At 34.3% G+C, this 15599-nt stretch overlaps 1 protein-coding gene across 1 annotated transcript in view; it reads left to right on the top strand.

The window, feature by feature from the left end:
• Positions 1–174: 174 nt before the first annotated feature.
• LOC145668902 (solute carrier family 35 member E2A-like) overlaps positions 175–15599 on the top strand; it is a 33509-nt gene continuing 18084 nt past the window's right edge. Inside the window, exons 1-4 of the mRNA XM_081737175.1 lie at positions 175–466; positions 7804–8247; positions 8881–9016; positions 12321–12436. Of these exons, the coding sequence (XP_081593301.1) occupies positions 7830–8247; positions 8881–9016; positions 12321–12436 (670 nt within the window). The 5' untranslated portion in view covers positions 175–466; positions 7804–7829. The remainder of the gene's footprint in view (positions 467–7803; positions 8248–8880; positions 9017–12320; positions 12437–15599) is intronic.

Below are 15599 nucleotides of genomic sequence, written 5' to 3'. Positions count from 1 at the left end.
AGATATTAGTTCATTTATTATTATTTTGTAGACTAGCATACAAATTCTCTAGTTCGCTCTCCTTGTTTTCTTAAAATTAAAAGTCGTTTCATTGTTATTTACTGAAATATGATGTTACTAAATATTAATTTTGATTGGCAATAGGTGCATGTCATTGAAAGTCACAGAATACTTCCTGGTAAATACGCACAGTGACGACGGCTGTGGTTTGTGGTTGATGTGTTGGCAATTAGTGTTTCGATAATTGAGTGTAGTTGAAATGTAAAGTTAATTTGCCTAGTGATTTTATAACGTAAAATAAAATCGTGTTGGGATTATCATAATTACTGTTCTTGTAGAAAACAACATTTGTTTACTTATTGAAGGCCTAGAGGAATCGTCTTCATATTCTCTTAAATTGTTTCAAATAATAAATTTTAGGTGTTCGCAGGGTAATGAAGGAACATCTGTTTGCAAGTTACATTATGTAAGTCATATTTTAGTGTTATAGTTGGTTACAAACTGTTTCTGTAATTACATTAGTTCAGCAAAATTAGTACATGCTTTCCGCCCAACTCGCATATATTTTAAGGCTTACAATGACGGTTGAGGTACAATATCAACTACGCTCTTTTACAAATATTTTTATGAAAAATCGAGTTTAAATATCCTGTAGTATCAGTCTAGGTGCTGATTAAGAATATGGGATACCTTTTTTTTTATAATTTACACAAAATTATTAATTCATAAAAGAAAAAAATACTTGAGAATCTTGCCAATTTAAGCGCCAAACTTTTAAATCATCATCTATGTGCATAGAAAAACATCTAAAAAAAAGTAGTCCCTCACTGTGGAATTCTAATACAAATGCAGTTTATAGTGACCACTTGTCGCAAGTTGATATATTTCAGGACTTGTGGATTTACTCATCGCCGTTAACGAGCCTGCTGCTACGGACTCATTTTTGCGTTGTCGCCTTGTGTTCAGGGTTAGTTTAAAGGAACGCTAGGCAAATCTCTACTTTGACTCAAACAGTGACTGCAACCGACTCATCTGATCCGGTTCCCGGAGCAGTTTAGGAATCATTCCACTATTATCATATGTCGGAAATATCTTCAGCCTTCGACCACAACCATGACAGGTTTTCTCTAACTCAATTAAACCAAAACCAAAAAGTGCTGCAAAGCGATATGAGTTAATATCTGAATCTAATACAAACTTATTTAAAAGCGACAAGTTCAAATTCTTGGTATTAAATTCATGAAACGGTTTCTCAATTGCATTTGCTAACTCGATCGCCGCTATGAAACGAAAATTCAATTACGCGCTCCCCGCATGCCACCAGCAACAGCACACACATACAAGCACACAGAACATGTGACATCACAGTAACAAACTACCATATGACTGTACGGAGATACCTAGTGGGAAAAATATGAACTACCACCAATCTTGAACTAAGGACGTCACACCAAAGGCACGAACAGTTCCAACAAGTGACTCACGCAGATACAGTTCCAGGAAGTGACTGAACCTATAAGATCCGATTAAAGTCACTGTTTGAGTGAAAGTAAATACTTGCCGGACGCTATTCACGAACATGCAGCCGGACGTTTTTTTCCTATTTTTCTTTGTGTTTCCCATGAAGCGAAAATATTCTCAAGGTCTTTGCCGCAGAATAGGTCCAGTAGTTAAAAAACTTTGAGATTTTGTCATTGGGAAATTCAAGAAAGTGTTTCTGAAGAAGTCCTCGGAGCACCTTCAAGGGAAGGTTCTTAGAACATAGGTCCCCCATATAGGTTAGTAGATAGGTTGATTCCTTTGTGCACCAAAATTTAATATTTAATTCGCATAGTATTGCTGAGCGAGCGTTAGCAAGTGAAGGCGGATTAGAGCCTCGCAGGGCACATTGTTTCCTGTCTTCATTACAGCTAAATGGGAAGGGGAATCCCCAATAAATAATTTTTTGGGGTTTCTAATTTAAAAATAGAGGGATATTCTTGTTTAGTTTACGTCCCATGATTAAACACCGGGGCTAAAGGAGGAGATGGTAAAAATGAGATAAATGATAATGACAGAATAAAGAATGTGGGAAGAAACGAGAGAAACTGTGGGAACACTCACACTCAAGGTATTTGCCCACCACAAAGTTCAGGAAGCCCACACACCAAAAATAGAAGTAACAAAAGAATCAATCGTATTAAAAAAGAAAAACTGAAAAGAAGGAAAGAAAGAAAGCAAATTAACTCGCCTTATGCTCAACAAAATTTATTCAGGTTTCTGTATTTTTTTTTTTTTTTGCTAGTTTGCAACACTGACATTACAAGAACGTGATTTTACTTTGTTTTTTGAAATCGCCATCCCTTTTAGAAATTAAGACTAGTTTTCTTTCAGCTGTCTATGAAAAAGATGGGTCGGATGAATTATGTTTCAGAGACGCTAGAATTGTGAGTGAAACAATTAGTAAATCGCGTGAAGCAGATGGTTAATCATTGTAGCCTATTTGTGGTTATGATATTTCCTCTACTTACGTTGCTTTTTAAATCATTCTAGATTTAAGGTATAAATAATGTGTCAAATTTGCGACTTCCTTTATTGTATCTCTTTTGTTTATTTACAATGAAATTTTAATATGCATACTTCAATATTATCGTTCAATTTCCACCCGTGATTGTGGCAAAAATGCACAGAAAATGATCCAGACTTCAAGAGAACTTGTAAGGATATAGGGTCACTTTTGGGACTGTCTGTGGAAGGCAGTCTACGTTTGAAAGAAATATGAATAACATTGTCTAGTAGTATTTCTAAAATCGGAATGTGGTGAAGTATTATATCGGTGTGACGTATTTTTAATCTATACGCTAGTCTCTTTGGAGATCGAAAGAAAGGCTTTGTTAGTTGGTCTTACTAAAAACTCCAAAGGATTTGCAACCTCGTACATCTTGGGATATGGTACGTTACGGTCTACTACTGCTCATCCTTAAGGTTTTATAGATTTTCTAATTTGTTTCGTTTATTGTTTAGTCTTCATTCTATATATATGTCATAACAATTTTATTTCCTATCAATTTTTATACTTAATATCTTTTCAAAATCAATTTCGAATATCCACTACTTTATTATTTTCTTAAATTAATTTCAAAGTATAGATAATTCTCCATGTTTGGTTTTGGGAAAAGGGAAAGTGGAATAGGAACGTGAAAAACGTCGAGGTATTGAGCGGTAAGAAGTAAGAGTTACCGGAAACGCTGACAAGGAGAAGAGACTAAATGGAAGGAGGAAGGACTCAAAAATCAAAGGAAATAGGAAATGGATACAGGCTTATGTACACGGGAAACAGTAACAAAAATGACGTCGGTCTTGGCTAAGAATATGAATGAGAAATTGGTGGACGTGAAGAGAGTAAGCGAGAGAATTATTGTAGTCAAGTTTGTGCTTAGAGAAAGAGAAATCTTGAATATAGTCAGCGTATATGCCCCACATAGAGGTCTGCATGGGCTCGGGCCTACAAAGCATATATAATTTCGGGCAAGAAGAAAGAAGAACACATTATTACAATAAAAAGAGGGCACATGAAGATCTTGAATCTACTTCATCTTACGGAGGAGAAAAAACCTACATGCAAGAAACTGAAAGTAAGACCAGGTGAAAGTCTAACGGAGCAACACCCCCTAGTACTGGCCGATAATAATAATAATAATAATAATAATAATAAATTTTATTGTCGAATCAGCTACATAGCCATAGACAACGTCAAATTATAACTTACTACAATAATGTACTGCAATAGTGATTGTTTATTATCTACAATAAGTGCTAAAGTACTAAAGTTCACCACAATAACATATCTTAAATATTATTACCAGGGTGGATTGATTTAAATCAGTCTGATTTAAATCACGATTTAAATCAAGATTTAAATCACTTGATTTTTTTAATAAAAATCGTTGATTTAAATCGAATTCCGAAATAAATTAATTTAAAGTGAAAATAAGTAAAATCCCGTTTCTGTTCTGTTATTTCGATTATGGAAGTTAATAATCATAATACAATGAGACTCAGATGTACGGTATAGTATGAAAACAAGTGTCATGCAGAGGATGATTAGGGAAAACCCGATTTGAACAGGTAACGGAGCAATCCTGCTTTCTTCCTTTCGTAACACTGGGTTTGGGTTTTAAAATCGTTAACTATTCCAACGGGGAAATCACCATCAACATTTAAGACGAAAATTCTTTTTTCTGCGTGTCTGTTTGTTTGTTCCCAGATAATAGGGCGTATTTAGAGGGGTCCTATCCCCTCTCCAAAATTTTTTTTGTTAATTTTATAACTAGGCGAAAGTTATGTATTTCATGCCGCAAGCTAGTTCTGAGTTTTTAAAAATAGGCCCCTGCCAAATATCAGTAACTTTTGTGAAAAAAAGGGTCATTTTGATAAACGTTGCTGTACTTTTTCCTTAATGCTTAACCTTTTAAATTATATCACTTTTTTTGGGGGGGGGGGGGGGGGTGCTAGGGTAGAATCTTCATTATTCGATTTAAAAAGTACCAATAAGGCTTTTTACTTGGTTTTCTTCAAGACTGGAGGCATTTTAGAACACGTTACATATGCTTTCACGCCTTTCTGCGTTGAGGTATAGTGTGTGATGACGTCATAAATTTAAAAAGATATATTTTGTTATGCGTATTATTTTTTGGTGGGTTACATTTTGCATTAAGAAGACTGAAATTTTGCACACTCGTTCAGTGCACCCCTTAATAATTTTCATATGTTTTCAGATCCCTGCGGGGTCCAGAGGGGCAAAAATGTTTTTAAAAAGGATATTTTTAACAAAAAATAGCTTTTTTTCGTGATTTTCCCGCCTCAGATGGAGACATATGAATGGTATCGTTTGAAAGGCTGTTCTATTCTGAAGAAAATCATGTACGTACTATGCTCCTAGGATAAATAGGGATGTCTCAGGAAACTGTTAATTGAGATTCTGTTTTATATGGGAATCTGGGGTATTTGGGGAATATTTTTCGCGGGCTTACTTTTGCACCTACAAAATTGAAATTTTGCACATTTACTCAGTGGACCCCTCAGTATTTTTCAGATTTGTTTCAGATCTCTGCCTTAAAACGGGGGAAGGTGTCCACAGAGGTAAAATCTAATATATATATATATATATATATATATATATATATATATATATATATATATATATATATATATATATATATTTAACGGAAAATTCCTTTTTTCGTGATTTACCCGCCCCAGATACATGATGGAGACGTTTGAAGGGTACCGTTTGAAACTATTTTATTCTGAAGAAAATAATGTACAAATCATGATCCTAGGATAAATAGGGATATCTGAGGAAATTTTTATATTACATCTGGGTCATCTCGGGCATTGTGGGAATGTTCTTAGCTCGTTTCCTCACCCTTACTACTCAAGATAGAAGCTTGAAATTTTGTACACACATTTAGTACACCCCTTAGTATTTCCCAGTTGATTTTGAGATCTGTGCGTTAACACAGGCGAATCCAGAGGGGATCAATTTAAAAAAAAAAGAAAAAAGAAAAAAATGTCGATTACTCTCAAAATTTGCCGCTTCAGAGACATGATAGGGAAATGTGAATGTTACCATTTCAAAAGCTGTTCTGTTCTAAAAAGAGTGATGTATGTACCATTATCCTAGGATAAATAGGGATGATGCTGTAGCTGCTTGACTGAAAGTCTATAATTTACCTTTAAAAAGAGCCATAATTTAAAAGGGTTAAGAAACATTATTTGGGATTGATATAGGTTAACGATTTGGGATAATTCAAAATTCAACCCCAACACTTTCACTTAAATGGCATAATTAGCATTTAATACTAATTCCTAATGCTTTTTCTTCAGTTCGCGATTTGTATTATACGAGGAGAAAGATTTGATTTAAATCAAAAAAATCGATTTAAATCAAAAAAATCATGATTTTTTCCACCCTGATTATTACCTTACAAAAATTAAATATTATCGTATTCAAAAAACTCATCTATTGAATAAAATGGTGTTTTCACTAACCAAGAATATAATCTATTTTTGAAGCTACCCATAGGTAGTTGTGTCAGTTCTATAGGTAATTTATTATACAACCTCACACTCATGGATATCGTCATCAAAGAAAAAAAAATGGAAGAAGACGACAAAATGTTCCTATTCGAACAAAGTGATGGAAACTACATGTAACAAGTGCTGAGAAGATTCGAAAGGAAATTACTACATTGCAAATATTACAAATAAAGAAAGAAGAGGTTTACGTGGAAGAGGAGTGGACCAGAATATCAGTAGCTCTCAGGACAACAGCAAGAATAATTGTAGGAGAAACCAGAGGAAGAGAGCTCATTGATAAAGAAACGTGATAGTAGAATAAAGAAATTTAAGCAGCTGTAAAGGAGAAGCAGGAACGATACAAATAATGGCAGAAGTCTGGCAATCAACTAGATCTGATGAATTACAAGGAAGAACGCAAAAAAGACATTTATTGTAGCAAGAAGCAAGCTTCTAATGAGTTTTACAACCTGAAAAAAAGAAGAAGAAGAAGAGAGAGAGGAGAGAATACATTTCGTATGTGTGCTGCGACAAGGATGAAAATAACGAGGTTCTGAAAAGTAAGAAGATAAAGAAACGGTGAAAGGAGTATTTCCAAGAAACTACCCATGAACAAGGGATTTGTTCGGCCTGTGACTGTGGTACAGGTGGAAAATGCCATTAAAAAGATATGAAGTGGTAATGAAAGCTCCAGGACGGTGAATATTCGTATTGGAGCATGGAAAAGTATTAGAAACAGGGGATAAAGCAGAAAGAATGGAGAAGCAGCTACATTTTGCCGGTTTTGAAACACAAAGGAGGTGTGCAAGACTGTAGCAACTACAACGGAAATAAAAGTAAGAGCCATCCGGTGAAGCTCTGGGAGAAAGTGATAGAAACAATAGTAAGGGAAGAAACCGAAATAATAGGGAACCAATTCGGTCACATATCAGAACGATCGACAACGGATGCAATATTTTCACGTAGGATGGTAGTGGAAAAATACAGAGAATACCAGAAGGACCTCTCCATAAGGTTATCATTGACCTAGAGAAAGCATGATAGGGTGCCATGGGATCTTCCTTTTATTATTATTTATGTACGGCGACTCAGGCTAACTTTCTTTCATTTAATTATCAAATAACAAATTTTCTCTCTTTTTTTTTTTTTTAATTTACAAAATTCAATCTCATTACATTTTACTCGTTGCCTTTATGCACTTGATTTATATTTATCTGTTTTTTAAAATAAAGTTTCAGAGTTAGTGTAGTTAGTGCAATTAAAATATCATCATTGTTATGAGTTACCTTAGGATTTATATCTTGATTAATCGTTTAAATTCTTTTTTTTTTTTTCTAAGACAAACACCGTGTGCGTGGGTTTTCTCGGGGTTCTCCCGTTTCCTCCCACTTTCTTCATTCCACCATTTCATTCATTTCTCATAATCACCGTCTCCTTTAGCCTAACCGGCATAACCGTGGGACGTAAAACTCAAAGATTTCATTTTTTCTTTTTTTCTAAGTACTTCAGCGTTAAAATGATTACCGCATCGGTATACTACATACGATACGAGTTGTGGGATTCCCTGTCTTGTTTTCACAATGAAATTTTAATTAAATATTCAGATGTCGATAATACAGTACACTTTGCACGTTCATAACTGACATGGGCTGTTATTTTTCTTTTTTCTTTATTGAAGATATAGATATGTTAATACTTGATTTTTTTTCTTTCTTTATAATAAGTGGTTTGGTTTACTTTCAGGTGCCACGATTGATTCGAGAAGAGTAATGGATATCGATTCTGCTTTGTCGTCTTCAACGAAGAAGTCACATAACTCTTCTAACAAAATCCCTTTGGAGTCTGATCATTCATTAGCCCCTGAAATTGAGACAAACGGTGAAAATCATGTGCCCTACGAAAATTTACAAGAAACAACTTTTAGTGATAACATATCGTCAACAAATTCGTTGGATTCCGTTAAGGAAGCACTCAGCCTATTGGAGGAAAAGGAGACAATTGTATCCAGTGGGACATCACGCTCTCTTGGCCAAGGAAAGAGTGACTTAGTGGTTTTAAATGCTAAAGGAGGTCTATGTAACATTCGTGCCATTGCGTTCCTTGTGTTGTGGTATTTTTTTAGTGCTTGTACATTGTTCCTCAATAAGTACATTTTGACATACATGAGAGGAGATCCTACCGTTTTAGGTAAGGGATTTCTTAACTCTGCGACCTTCTTTTAACTAACAAGTATAATTTCATGTACACAGAACAATAATTTCTGAAAAGTCAATTTGTGCTTTTTGCTTATTATGAAAATCAATATTTGTTCTCTGTTGATATTCATATATTCTTTACAACTTAGCAAAAATAATATACACTTTTTTTTTTTTTTTTAAAGTTTCTAAGCATCTATAAGATTACTTGTACAGTAAACTTAGATTTTTTAATTTTATTTTATTTTATTTATTTATTTATTTTTATTTATTTATTTTATTTTATTTATTTTTATTTATTTATTTATTTATTTATTTTTTTGACAGAGATCCCACTTTTGGAGTGCATCTGATAACATTTTCGACGATGCGTTTTAGTAATCATCGTCATAGTTAATGTGTAGGATTAATTTATTTAAATCACGAAGTTAAGTGGTAATTACTTTTTGATAGTTAAGTAAACCACCCGTTTAGTTTACAGTATACCATTGTAGTCTTATAATGAAACTTTTACCATAGCATATTTTCTGTATTTAATGGTAAGAAAATGTAAGTCTTATGATTAAAACACGATTTAAAGTGGAGTAAGTTTTTACACTCTTGAAATATGTTATCTTTCTTCTAGGAACGTTCCAAATGCTTATGACTGGTGCGTGTGGTTTTATTCAAATGTATTTTCCATGTGGTATGTATAAACCAATTCAAAGGCTATCGCGGCCTCCAGGCTTTTACAGGCACATGACTCTTGTTGGGTGTACAAGGTTAGTGTATTTGTTGTTTAATTAGTAGGCTTTTTGTGCGTTTTTAAGACAGTAAGTCATTTATGTTATTTTGTAAGCCTGTTTCATATCATCTTTCATAATGCGAACTGTTCACTTGATATGTTTTAAATACTTCTCTTTCTTTCTACACCAAACGAAATTATGTATGTGGGGAGTTCTTCAACTTCTTCATTCGAAGTTTGAAGGATGAGAAGGGCTTGGTGGGCCTGCTTTTATAACTGAAAATATAAATGTTTCGGAAATTTAATTGAAAATTGTATCCTCACTTTAATTGATAATTTATTGTCACAGACTACGTTAAACTCATTTATTAAACCTTTGTCCGTGATTGTACTTGTAGTTCATTACTCTTCAAAATAACTTACGAAAGATGATAAAAGAAAAACAAAACTTCAAATTTCAAAATTTATTTTGTGATTAACTTAAGAATTCTTTATCAATAAAAACTCTTTTTTTAATTACTTATACGCATTAAAATCGTTTTCAGAAAATTCAATTCTTTTCATTTCACCATAAACAAAATGTTCACAAATGTTAGTATAAAAATTATCAATGTCTAAATTTCTTTTTTTAAAAAAAAAAAAAAAATGGTTATTATTATAATGCCTTTGGCCGCGGTGGCTCAGTGGTAGAGCGTTCACCTCTGGTGCTAGGGGTCTCGGGGTCAAACCCTGCTCCCGCCAAGTGAACTTTGTGGTGGACAAACACCGTGTGCGTGGGTTTTCTCGGGGTTCTCCCGTTTCCTCCCACTTTCTTCATTCCACCATTTCATTCATTACTCATCATCACCGTCTCCTTTACCCTAACCGGCATCACCGTGGGATGTAAAACTCAAAGATTTCATTTCATTTCATTTTCATAATGCCTTTGTCGTTGCATATACTACAACCGCCTCAATAGGAATATAGTAATTGCCAAATTTTACATAAAAGTAGCAAGAAACAGAGATAAAAGTAAAGAGATGATAGAAAAATGAGTCAGAGACAAATAACAGTAAAGATAAAAACTATTTTGAATATCAAGATTACAGACAGCTACATAACACGTCGCTCGGTATTTCGGTTATCTTTTCAATTTATTACTATTATTATTTATTTGGACGCCAGTATGGGTAACAAGCAGTGAGCTTTCAGTTGACAACAATGTACTCCATCGAGTTCAAGTGGATCACAGAAGGTAAAGTCAATCGCATATGATCAGGTAAAGGAATATATACAAGAGAATCTTGATAGTTCTGAAAGTGGTAACACAAGCACATTGCCAATGGCCAAATTATTGATCTAGGTCCTAGTTGCTCTTTGATCCGGCTGGCATGATATTTTTTGCACCGCTCTGGTGCCCTGCTTGCCTCACCCTAGATACGCCTGGGAAGAGGTGGAGTGTTCCTTAGGTCCCGTACTTAATGGATTTTATTCTCATTGTGTAGTTAGTAAAGATTCCGACCATGAAAACTATGAAAAAGTTGATTATTTATTTGAGTAGGAACCCTGAATAGAACAAACGTAATTTTTCTGCATCAAAATTCATTGTAAGCAATAATACATCAAGTGTATCCATACAAAGTATCCAACAAATTTTTTTTTAGCAGTTTACCATCCTAAACTGTATTTTTAATTTTATTTTTAAAATGTGACAACGAAGATTTCTGAAAAAAGAGAAAGGAAAAGAAAAAGAAATATGGCTATAAATCGTTATCGTATTAACATTGTTTTTCTTCTACAACCCATACTTTCCTTCTCTCCTCCCGTAGAGATATCATACTATTATCCGACGCTCGTAACCTTTGACTTGCTTTTACCACCACTAAAAACACACAGTAATAAGTATATTATAACTGAAGTTCAAATTTTACATAACATGTCGTCACTGATCATTATTATCATAGGTATTCTGCCATTATTGGCAGGTCACTTGCTGCAGCTGAGAAACTTCCGTGCTCCACGATCTTCTGCTAACCTCTTCGTCTGTACCTAGGATATCGTCCATTAATTGTAGTTTCCTTCGCCCCCTCCCTCTCTTTCATGCCACCATACCCTCTAAAACATCACTCACGATACAGTTCCTTCTTAGCCAATGTCCCACTCACCTTCTCTTTCTCTTCCTTAATAATATCCAAAATAGTTCTCTCCATTCTTCTCCAGAGCTCCTCCGTAGCTAAGCGGTTAGCGTACGCGCCTTTCGTGCGGGAGACCCGGGTTCGATTCCCAGCGGAAGCTCATGTGGTTCGGATTCTATGTTAATCAGTAGGTCCACGTCTCATATAGCCTCGCTGCTGAAAAGGGACGGTAAACTCAAAATCAACTCAACTCCATTCTTCTCCACACTCACATTTCGAAAGCTTCCAGTTGTTTCTCATCGTTTTTGCGTAATGCCCATGTTTCTTACCTATATAGTACAATACTCCACATGAAGCATTTTATAAGTCTTTTTTTTTTTTTCAACTATTTATTCAAGGCTCCACAAAATAGTATTTTGTTCCTTTTGAAAGCTAATTTCGCCATTCATATTCTTGCTTTTTTTTGCGTTCACACTTCATATTATCACTAATAATACTACCCAGGTATCAAAAATTAGTCACCTGCTCTATTTTGATACTAAGTCTCATATGTCGTCACTGATATCAAGTAATTCATCATACCCCCCCCCCCCCCTCAAATAATCTCGTTAAATACAGATACGGATGTTTAAGTAAAGAATTGGATTTGATTATATAACGAACTTTAACAATAATTCTCACATATAAATTTGAATAGAAATACTGTATATTCTTATCTACACAATATCTTCTTCTTAACTGGTTTGTATCTTCAGACCTAATTTTCCTCTCAAATGGTGCTGGCAATACTGAAAGAAAGGTCAGTGTGTGTGAAAGTTCTTTAGAAGAAATATATTTAGTTAATATGTTCATAGTAATCGTCTACATTGCCAGTTTGTAATTAAGTGGATTTTTTTTTTCGTTGTCTGTATCATTGTTGGCTCATGTTACAACAACGACAAATACTCTAGTACTGAAAAGTGAATTTTGATCCTTCAATTTAGTAAACGTTTATGGTATTTTAGTAAGTTATTTTAAAGATGATATGCTTTCCAACCAGTTCGTCCGTTCACCGAGCCGAAGGACGTCTATACAGCTTTCGAATCAGAGGTGGTTAAAGTAGATCATCATGTTTAATAATACGCGATATGTAAGTGTTTTATATTTAAGAATAGCTAATTATAATGTTCAATATGTAATTATAACTAGTGAACTCCTTTACGTAATTGAAGTTTTGTTTGTTTTCAGATTTTCAACTGTGATTCTAGGACTAGTTGCACTTAATTACGTTGCTGTTAGCTTCACAGAGACAATCAAAAGTTCTGCGCCTATTTTTACTGTTTTGATATCAAGATTACTTCTAGGTAATTTGTTCTCATAAATGTTCGTGTAGATATATAATATGAAGTTTGAAGTTTTCTGAAAACTTATTTGCGACGTATCTTGTGTATTTGTGTCTTCTTTAGTAGTTGCAAATTAAACAAAGTGTCATTTTATCAAATGAATTTATTTACACATTCGCAAGTATAATTGTATCTTTGTGTTGCAATATCAGATCTAGATTTATTTTACAATAAATAACAAAAAACTTGGTAAGTTAATGTGACATATACAGGGCTAGCATAAATGATTCATTCGTTTTGAGAAGGCTATATTTTCAAAAGTATTACACCTGTACACATAAAATATATATGAAAAGAACTACAAACTCACCAAGTTTGTCTTGTATATTTCACGTGGTAGCACGAGTCCATTATCTTACCGATCGGGTGTGACAATACCAGATTAGTACCTGTCGGAAATGAAGGGAAAGCAAGAAAAAAAGACTTCGTCTGGACGTGTATCATGTCACCAAGACACATATTGGTGAACATTTGTAGAGGGTGTATAGGCTTCGTGAATTTGTGGTTCTATTCATATGTCTTCCATGTGTGTACATATAATGCCTTTTGAAAATGAATGAGTCATTTATGCGAACCCGGTACATTATTTAATAATTCTTTTCTATTTTTCTTTAACAAAGATAAAGTCTGGCACTTTTTGCTGAAAATAACAACTACTAACTGGTAACATGTCCATGGTAAATGGAAGTCTTAAGTATAGGAAACGGTTAATAACCATTTATTTTTAAGTGTGCCCTGAAAATCCTAATTGGATAATTAATTTCCTGGTATGATTTCGACAGCCAGTGCTCTTGCCATCAGCCGCCAGATACTAAATGAAAAGCTTCGGCTTTATAAACATTTTTAAATGTTAATGAAAAGAGGAAACAAGCGATTTAAACTTATTTTTACGTACCACAATCCAATCTTTACATCGTCAAAAGGTGTTCTTAATACATGGACACTGGATTATCCAAGCACAGCAGCTGGGCTATGGTACAAACAGTGTGGTCTGAGTGGAGAGCACCGACTACAGGAGTGAGAGAAAATGTTTGGCTGTTCTGGGAAGCGGACTGGGTGGCCAGTAGTTAACGTGTTGGCACGGTATGCCGGAAATCCTGAGTTCGAGTCCCGGGTCAATGAAATCACTTTTTCACTTTTTGTAATTTTTAAAAAATTATTTAACTTAGTCCTTTTTGATAGAAAATACTATAATTAGAATTTTTTTTTGTTTTGTTTTGTTTTGTTTTGTTTTGTTGGCGATCCCCTACACACACTAGTTCAAAAGTTAGGAATACCAATTATACATAAACAAAAACCATGTTGAATGCAATTATTTACACACACTAAGTACAATTCAAAATATTTCGCTTCATTTCGTATCTAGCAGTCGATGCCAACAGGATTGGTTGCCGAAATCATACCTAAAATTTAATGATCCGATTAGGATTCCCAGGGCATCATTAAGGTTGGAGGTTCTTAGTCCTTTTCTACACTTAAGACTTCCGTTTACGATAGACAGATAAAGAAAAATGCATATTATTATTTTTGAGCTTTTGTATGCAGAGACAATGGTTGCTTTGGCACTAAAACATTTACTTCACTTCGGGACCAAGTTGTGGTTGTAAGAAAAAGCCGCAACCATGTAGCTAAGTCGACTAATGCACTTTAAATTGTTAGAAGATGGTGAAATTGTTGAAACACTGAAAATTATTTGCGCTAGAAAACGTGGTCATGACAGAAGTCGAAAACCAAAATGACGCGTGTATAAACCCGAAATTCCCGTGTTGAACAAGATTGTTATAAAGTAAAACCATCGTAGATAATAAAAATAACGACTCCAGTCATGTCCATGCAATAGAAAGATTGAGACCAAAGTAAAAGAAACTAAAAAAAAAAAAAAAAAAAAAAAAACCACAGTATATTAAACGAGAAAATTGTATAAAATGGGAACTCGAGAAAGCCCGCTCAACCCTGACGCCATGGGGGACTCGAACTGTCCACTAATACGTTTAGGAAATCTATTTGAGGAGACAAGTTCAAACGACCTCGTTTGGACATTCACAAGTAAATACTACGTATGAAGATGCTTCTTTCGTAAAACTCAATCCTTTGTTTGTTAAACGATAATACCGATGTCGAGTTTTTTTTTTTTCTGCGCTTGGAGTAAATACTAATTATAGCAAGGGAACGTGTGACAGTTTTGAGATCACGGATAATTTTCAGCATGTCCGCAGTTATTGGCCACTTAGATTCTAATAAATGAATGGATATTACAGTGTTACTTGTGGATATTACTTGTGTTTCAAAAATATTGGAAAGCAGCATGGACCTCTCTTACGACTGTCTTATAAAAGTATTGACGAAATACGAAAGTTGTTGCAAAACATCAATGCAAATACTTTTTTGTGTTTATGAAGCTCAACGTGAATGTGATGACTCTGTAATTAGCATCAATAAGTGTAATCGATGTGTAATTCCAGAGTGAAGTGTGGGCTTTTAACTTATGTATTTACATGCACATTCTAATGAAATAAATTATCATTAAGATTACGTAAGTCTAAAACAAATGTTGAAGGAAACCATGTGGTTATTATTACTTCTTTATTTATTATAAAAGAAGCTAATAATTCAAAATCGAACGATAAATATAAAACATTAGTTCAAATAAGCCATGCATAATAGACAATCAGTTTTATTGAACACTATAAACATCCTAATTACATAATCGACAGTCAGCTGGAATTCGGTGGCTAAGTAGAAGAGCGTTCACCTCTGTTACGATGAATTCCTGGTTCGATTCCCGCTCACGCGAGTTTGTGGTGGACAACGTTGTGTAACGGGTTTTCTCGAGGTTCTCCCGTTTCCTTGCACATTTTTATTCCACCATTTTTTAAAAATCGTTCACTTTCATTAGTCTTCTGTTTCTTTCTTACACAAAGGTGTTAATAATATCATGTAAAACTAGATATTTCATTTTCCGACAGTCAGCTTCAGCTTATCATGGCAACACCCACCTCCATGCCATGATGAATTGAAGACGGGATACTAGAGGTTGCATATATACTGCAGCAGTTTTCGTATTGGTACTTTTCTTTTACTAAATATGAATAGGAACTGCGGGTGGAAGTCACTTGCATATCAA

Source organism: Thermobia domestica, chromosome 13, assembly GCF_964235325.1.
Source record: "Thermobia domestica chromosome 13, izTheDome1.hap1.1, whole genome shotgun sequence".
Taxonomy (NCBI): Eukaryota; Metazoa; Arthropoda; class Insecta; order Zygentoma; family Lepismatidae; genus Thermobia; species Thermobia domestica.
This window is presented reverse-complemented; position numbering and strand designations above follow the sequence as displayed.